Source organism: Anomaloglossus baeobatrachus, chromosome 11 (genome assembly GCF_048569485.1).
Source record: "Anomaloglossus baeobatrachus isolate aAnoBae1 chromosome 11, aAnoBae1.hap1, whole genome shotgun sequence".
Classification (NCBI taxonomy): domain Eukaryota; kingdom Metazoa; phylum Chordata; class Amphibia; order Anura; family Aromobatidae; genus Anomaloglossus; species Anomaloglossus baeobatrachus.
This window is the reverse complement of record NC_134363.1, coordinates 47,470,008-47,478,061: the sequence shown is the minus strand read 5'-3', so window position 1 is coordinate 47,478,061 and position 8,054 is coordinate 47,470,008. Positions and strand designations below refer to the sequence as shown.

The following is an 8,054-nucleotide window of genomic DNA, read 5'->3' as shown; positions in this document are numbered from 1 at the left end:
TTTATTTAAATCCATGTCATGTCAATTTCTGTGGCAAAAATGCTATTTTTTTGGTGCTGATTTTACCCAATAATTTCAATGGGCAACCAGGTAAAACGTATGCCTTAGTGGTTTGTTGTTTCTGGTACCTGGTTGCCCATGGGAAACAAAAGCCAAATTACACAGATTAAGGGAGGGAAAATAAGCAGATTTATATATAGAAATGCTGCAGATTTCAGCTTAGAAAACTCTGCACTAAAAAAATGTATACATTGTGTATATACAATAATACATGAAATAGCAATATCCTCAGCCTCCAAATCTGCAGCAGAATGCAGGATAATACACTGGTCACTGACTAATGAAAAAGAGTTGTGTCAGCTGATCCGATTCCCAGCAATAGCTGCCAATATTGTAAAGACTAATAGTAAGGAATGGCATAAAGGAGAAGTTAGGGGATTGCTATTCATGCAATTTTATAATGTGTTTTGGAAAATAATGTGACATCAGCAGTGGAGGAGCGTGCACTCCGAAGCTCCGCCCGATCTCTGCTGCAGCTCCAGGCAGGGATTGGCTGCAGACAGGTGATGTCACTCCACTCCCCAGACTCCTGCCTATAAATCCCGGGCTCTATTGTGCACGGATCAGACGATCCTGACTCTGAGCAGAGTTCTTGCTTCAACAGTGATTGAACGGAACACGCGCAGAGGACAAGGAGACCAAAGCCTCTCTCCTCTCCAATACCTTGTTTTTTGCAACCTTTTTGCGCCACCAAAACCACCAAGAAACCGCAATGGAATCCCAGGTGCGCCAGAACTACAACCGCGACTGCGAGGCTGCCATCAACCGCATGGTGAACCTGGAGCTCTATGCCTCCTACACCTACCTCTCCATGGTGAGTGTCTGCGCTGTCTTCTGTATCCTCAGCAGATCTGGCCATATGTGCAGGGCTGAGCTGCTCCTTCCTCAGCTTCTTGTGATGTCCTCCTCCCCTTCCTCTGTACTTTGTTTTGCAGCCTTTCCTAACAGTCTTCATTGTTTCTAGTCCTCCCAGATCGATCAGATCCTTGTAGAGATCTGTACACCCTGTGTTCTGCACAACTACCTATACACCTGAGATATAACATAACTGTTTAGTGTATACACCTGAGATTTCCTGGGCTGGAGGAGATCTGAAGATCTGATCATCACAAGCCTTCTGTTTACACTTCAAAGTAAAGGAAGTAACTATTTTGTAAACATTGTTGCTTCTCAATTCCTGACCTACTACTTTCTTATTGGGGAGTTTTGCTGCAAAATGACTAAGGCTAGTTTCTCACTTGTGGGTTTTTTTTTTTTCTTCCCCCTTCAGTCGCAATCCGCTGTTTTGGAAAACAGCAGAATCCGTTCAGATTCCGCTGCTTCAGATAGACTTGTATGGACGACTCATTGTGACTGATGGTCCTGCGTTGCATCCACTGGCGGAAAGAACGCAGTATGTGGCGTTTTTCTGCGCTTCGCAGAGCATCAAAAAACACAATGTGCTGGATTCCATCGGCGTCTGTCATCTTTATAATGGAAGTCTATGGTGGAATCCGTCATTTGAAGGATTCCTGTGTCTGATCCGTCTTTACACTGCACATGCTCAGTTAAGTAAATTGCTAAAAAGCTACAACAGATTCCGTTGTTTTGCAGGATCCTTCGCATCAGTTGTGCCACTAGATGCAACACATCCGTCGCACAACGCAATTTGATGAATGCCACACAACGCAAGTGTGAAACTAGCCTAAGGCTGCTTTCACACTTGCGTTGTTTTGCATCCGTCACCTTTAGGAATTACGGTAACCAGCAAAATATTTTGCAGGGATCAGGATTTTTTTTTTTTGTTTTCCCCATAGACTTCTATTAGCGACTGATTGTGACTGATGGCCTTGCGTTGCATTTTCCACGTGAGTGATCAGTCGTTTACTGACTGTCAGGCGGGAGCGACGCTGAATGTAATGTTTTTGGAGCGGCAAAAAAAAGGACTCCGAAGGATTGTCACAAGCTATAATGTTTGTCTGTGGTGCTGGATTCTGTCATGCTCCATTGAGCATGCCCAGCATATTTGGGACATCCCACTGGGATGTCACAGACACAAATGGATCACGACGGCGCCGTTGTAAAATGGATGCACAACGTATGTAATGCATGCGCTGGATCAGTTTTTTTCACAGGATTCCAGTGAACGGCATCCTGGGAAATAACACATCTGTTGCTTCAGTTGACATCTAAAAAAACGACGGATCCGTCGTTAAGTTGCAACGATGGACCTGACTGATTTAAAACAACGCAAGTGTGAAAGTAGCCGAACACCCCACACTAGTCCTGACAGTGAACTGATAAAGTAATACAATATTTCCTTGCACACACCTGCTAGATAAGATGCTCACAAGAACAAGCTGTCCTTCCCACAGTGTTACTGATTCAATTGAAACTATACATATTTTTTTTTTTTATATTTTTTTTTTTCTTCTGATCTCTACAAACTGGTTGTTTAACTTCTCTCCTTATTTTATTTCAGTCCTTCTACTTTGACCGAGATGATGTTGCCCTTGAACATGTGGCCAAGTTCTTCAAGGAGCAGAGCCATGAAGAGAGGGAGCACGCTGAGAAGTTCCTGAAGTATCAAAACAAGCGTGGGGGACGTGTGGTCCTCCAGGACATTAAGGTGAGATTTCTGTAGTGTTCATCACCCATCCTAATGCAGAAACTACACTTGTATTAATATGAAACCTCAGTCCTCTTAAGCTCCCATCTACTTCAAAGTAATTGAAGAGCAGTGTAAAGACCAGTCTTTCTTTTTCTTAGAAACCTGACCGTGATGAGTGGGCCAACACCCTGGAGGCCATGCAGGCCGCCCTGGAGCTGGAGAAGACCGTGAACCAGGCCCTCCTGGATCTTCACAAATTGGCCACTGACAAAGTTGACCCTCAAGTAAGTGTCCATGAAAATCTTGGTCTTCTATAGAAAGTAACTGCACCTCCCTAGTCTTAGTATACTGTTTGGGGTGTGGTTGTTTCATCCCTTATTATCCCTTGTGTAACTCTTGGGTTATGCGGTGCATCCTCTGACATGTCTATTCAGCACAATTAATATTTGCTTTTACGTTCTTAACATGCTTATGACTTGTCAAATTGTATTCTTGCTTCATCTTATAGTAAACTTCCCCATATGTCTTAAAGGGATAGTGCAGTATTTGAAATACATGGCTAATTTGATTCTGAAGTGGTGCTGTAACAGTTTGGTTTTGTAGCTGGGTCCTAATGAAATGACCTAGTCTTGGCTACAATATTGTAGGTAGATGTTTATTTCCATGTATTGGGGCTAGTAATTCCTGCATATCAATAATGCCCCCTTCTCTTCCAGCTCTGTGACTTCTTGGAATCTGAATACCTGGAGGAACAGGTGAAGGCTATTAAGCAGCTTGGAGACTACATCACCAACCTGAAGCGCCTTGGGGTACCCCAGAACGGCATGGGCGAGTACCTGTTTGACAAGCACACCCTGGGAGAGAGCAGCTAAGATGTCTCCTCCTGGATGCCACCGGTCCAGTCTGCATCTCATTATCTACCTGGAATAATTGCCCCTGACGTGTGTTTTGGGCCTCTCTGAACCTTGTGAGATCTGTTACCTGAGCGGTTGTGACTGTGCTTGTCAGCAAGTTTTCCAATAAAGTCTTTCTGCATTATAAACATGTTTAAAATTATTCATTCTGATGCAGCCTAAAATACAGGAGAAAAAAATATATATATTTTTTTCTTTTCAGTAATTATACAATAGTTGGTCAGAAGTGTGGCTATAAACTTAAATTTCACTCATATTTTTAACTATTGGCTGGTACAGGTCAGATGTGCACCTAGCTCTTCACACATCAGCAATACCTAGTTACATGATCAACCGGTTCCTCAATCACTGACCTGTCTATTTTAATTGACATGTAAATGAGGCTGCAGGTCTACAGTACATCAGACTCCTGTCACTACAGCTCTATTCCCCACCCAGCGCTGCTGCCTCTTTGACAGCTCCTTTGCCTGAAGCAGTGAGTTAGTCACACAGGGTAATAGAGCTGAAGTGACAGGCTTGTTGTGCCCCAAATGTTTGCCTACCCCCCCAAAAAAAAATCTAAATATTTAAAATCTCATGGTGTGAATGTAGCCTTGAGATCTAATCATGAGGTTCTGATGTCAGAATAGGGGCGTAACGACCAAGGTTGCAGAGATCGTGACTGGGCCCAGAAGAGTTAGGGGCCCAGTGCCCGCCCTGCAGAGAAGCAGCCGGCTCTGCTCTGTGTGAGATGAGCGATGTTAGTCAGTGACAGACCACGGTGCCTGTGAGCCAGGAGGCCCCGGTGGCAGTCATCGCACACAGCAATGATTAAGGACGGAGCACTCCACTCTATCCTTACTCACTCTAACCCCCCCCCCCATGTTGGCATCATCCCGTACCCAAAGTGGGCATCATTATCTTGTTCCCTGAGTCACGGTGTACAGGGGAGGAGGGGCACAAGGTTCAAACTTTGAATCAGGGGCCATCAAGCTCTAGTTACGCCGCTGCGTCAGAATGTGCTGTTTGTACAGATACATAAATGGGTAATAATGCAGAGTTTACATAACTGCTAACTCCGCTCTCAGGAAACGTGTCCATTGTACAATGTTTTCCATCCCCACTTTTTCAGGTGAAAATATTCTGCCGTTAGCGGTAAATGTAGTTTACACCAGATCTGAGCGGATTATACAAGAAATGCTTCTTACACAACCTCAGATGTATCACAAAGGCAAAATATGTCTTTGTATACCTGCAGGCTCTTTGCATATGTTGCACATATTCAAAGTACACTGAATTCTTAAAGGGGTTATCCATTGCGATGCCTAGTTAAATAAATAAAAACAAACTGCGAGATCTGCCCTATTTTTAATAACCAGCCAAGGTAAAGCAGACAACTGGGGACTGGTAATATCAGGGTGGAAAGGGCCATGAATATTTGGCCCCTTCAGCTTAAATATAGCAGCCTCTCCAGAAGTGGCGCATCTATTAGATGTGCCAATCGTTGGCTCTTCCTGCTGATGTGGCAATCACAGTAATTGTTGTGGGGTTGATGTCAGCACTAGGGCAATTGGAAAGTTATGGGTAAAACATCAGTGGGTGAATCTAATCTATGCCCACTTCTGGGGCAGCTGTGGGCTGCTATACTTGGGTTAGCAAGCTCCAAATATCTATGGCCTTTCTCACCCTAATATCAGTCCCCAGCTCTCTGATTTACCTTGGATGGTTATCAAAAATAGGAGGAACCCATACTTTTTTCTTTTTCCTTCAATTATTTAAAATAACACGTGGGGTCACATCTATTTTTGATAACCAGTCTAGTTAAAGCTGACAGCTGGGGGCTGGTATTATCAGGCTGGGAAGAGCCATGGATATTGGACCCTTCCCAGCTTGATATCAGCCCGCAGATGCTGCTTTACCTTGGCTGGTTAGAAAAATAGGAGGGGAATATTCACTTTGTGTAAACATTGGACCTGTTCAGCAATCTGGCGGCCACCTTCTTTATGGAAACACAGTATGTATGACGGTCCTGCTCTTGTTTCCATTGCATTCGTTTAGAAACCCCCTAGTCCCTACTATGACCATTTTACAGTACTTCACTTCCGGTTCTGTATTGACTGATAAGGGGTTCGGTAAAGTGGACCAAACTTTGCACTAATTTCTGGCACACCCAAACATAAATGGGTCCATTCATCCCTAGTCATGAAGCAATTGTTCCACCTTGTTAACAATGAATGGGAGCGATGGAGGAAGAGTTAATGATCAGAGATGAGCAGAACAGTGGCAGTTCAAATCGGCAGGTGCAGGTGGACTTTGAATAACGATCGGTTTGGGATCCAGACTTGACCTGAACCCCAATGGAAGTCACTAATTGGGCAGTTCGTATCTCTGCCCACATGAAGTCAGCCATGAACAGATCACCTCCAGGGGCAGGATGTCTGATTACAATGCACGGACTAGCCACGTATCTCCCGAGCGTGACAGTTTCATATATTTGTAAATATTGAGATAAAAGATGACAATTGGTGCTTTTAAAATTCTATGGAGGAGGGAGGAGCTAGAGGTCAACATAGACATTCTGCTACAGGCTCGCCTGAAGTGACAGTTACACTTCTCCATAGAACTTTGAGCACCAATTGTCACCTCCCATCTCCATAAAGGAAAAATCTATTTACTAAAGACACATTTTCCTATAAATTAAGACTACTGAAAATGAATAATCAGTCCAGGAGGAGAAAGAAGCAGATTTCTCCAGTAAAATGTATTACAAAGTTTATTTTTGCATATTTTTCTCGAAAAAGAAAAAAAATGAAAGACAATTACTCTTTAAATCAGGCAAGGTGCATGTGGAAAACGGCTAATGTGCACAAGGCTCACACTGCTTCGTTTTTTTTGCGTAAACAGAGCAAAAACATACTCGTGTGATCCAAGCTTTAATGTTTCTCTATTTTTTAAACAATATTCTTAAAAATGTGTTCTCAATCTGCCCCGAGAGATGAAAAAATATCAAATATTCAAGAAAAAGTATTAAAAAAAGAAACATTAAAAAAAAGCAAATCTACATTCTCTATATTTGGTCTTGTGAAATTTCACATGACATTTCTCCCACTCAACATTCACAACTGTGGTGCTATTTATTGTGGCGCCATATGGTGCAAATATTATTATGCAGTTGGTTATGGCAGTTACTATACATACTGGTTCTGTAATAGTGGGATGTGGATTTAACAAATGAGCTTCATTCTAATTTATAAACATAGCGGATATTATATCACTCCTTCCCCCAACCCCAAGGAGAAATGTTTGCACGAATGTAGGCATTACATACATAAGTCAGCAATTTCGCTTCTTTTCTTTGAAAATAGATGACAGGAAAGACCACAGATGCCAGATTTGCATACCCACCAGTCCTACGACTAAGTACAGTAGATCACTTGTCCTATGTCAGCAATAGACTTATTTTTACAAATCACAGTATCTGTTAATATTCAGTATAAGCCCAACATAATGTTTATTTCTTGTACCTTTGTGTCTTTTATCATCTTCTGTCCCTCTTCAAAAAGCTGAATTGGCGTTGCTCCTCAAATCTGCTAAAACTACATTTCCCGGCAGCACCCTGCTCTTCCTCAGTGCTGCAGGCCCCTCGCTCTGCTGTCCTGTGTGTTCCTGATTTCAACAGTAGTAATGATTGAGCACTAAAGTACCTAAGTGCTCGATACTCAAATCAAGCAGGTCAGACCCTCAGACTGGCTTAATTGAGTAACAAATGGGGGAGAGGGAAAGAGGGAAGAGGCTGGGGGGAGAGGGAAATTGCTGAAATGGATGGAAACAGCATGGGGAAGACGGCTGGACGCCTCTCTAACTCCCAAGTGGCTGGTGAGAAAAATGCTGTCAGAGTATTATGACACTTGATCTGACAAAACTTACAAAACTGACGATAAAATGGATTTTACATGAAAAAAATGTTAGGAAACATTTTTTCCTGTATATGTATATAAGGCAAGATTAAAAAGAGGGAAAAAAAAGCCTCCTCCACCCTTTAATAGCCAGACCATCTCTCACTATATTTTCCTATCACCTAGGACTATGGTAGATGACATAGTACAGGGAAAAATAAAACTGCACCCGCCGATAAATGACATTTTAATATTTTATCATAGGTGCCATTGTATGCAGATATGGGGATCTTCTTGCCTCCAAACAAGGCTTCTGGATGGGAAAATCTTTATAAAAAACACCTAACATGTCATTCACATATGGATACATAAATTACAAGCTTTTTCTATATATTGCAATTGTAATCGCATTGTACATTGTTGCCATTTGTATGTCATCCGTGATTTCCACAGATCCATAGACATATTATGACTCTTGATCATATGTGAACAGCCCCATAGGCTATAAAGCTTTCTATGCGTGAAAATCACAGGTAGAACACGTGATGTCTGAATGAGACCCAACGATGATTTTTATGGAGGCAATAAAAAACAGCTCATTAAAGAGGACCAACC

At 42.5% G+C, this 8,054-nt stretch overlaps 1 protein-coding gene across 1 annotated transcript; it reads left to right on the top strand.

The window, feature by feature from the left end:
* Window positions 1–614: 614 nt before the first annotated feature.
* Window positions 615–3,692, top strand: LOC142256819 (ferritin heavy chain B-like). The gene is made up of 4 exons (XM_075328723.1): window positions 615–874; window positions 2,522–2,668; window positions 2,809–2,934; window positions 3,367–3,692. Exons 1-4 carry the CDS (start codon window positions 773–775, stop codon window positions 3,520–3,522), a joined length of 531 nt encoding a protein of 176 aa, XP_075184838.1. The 5' UTR covers window positions 615–772; the 3' UTR covers window positions 3,523–3,692.
* Window positions 3,693–8,054: the final 4,362 nt, after the last annotated feature.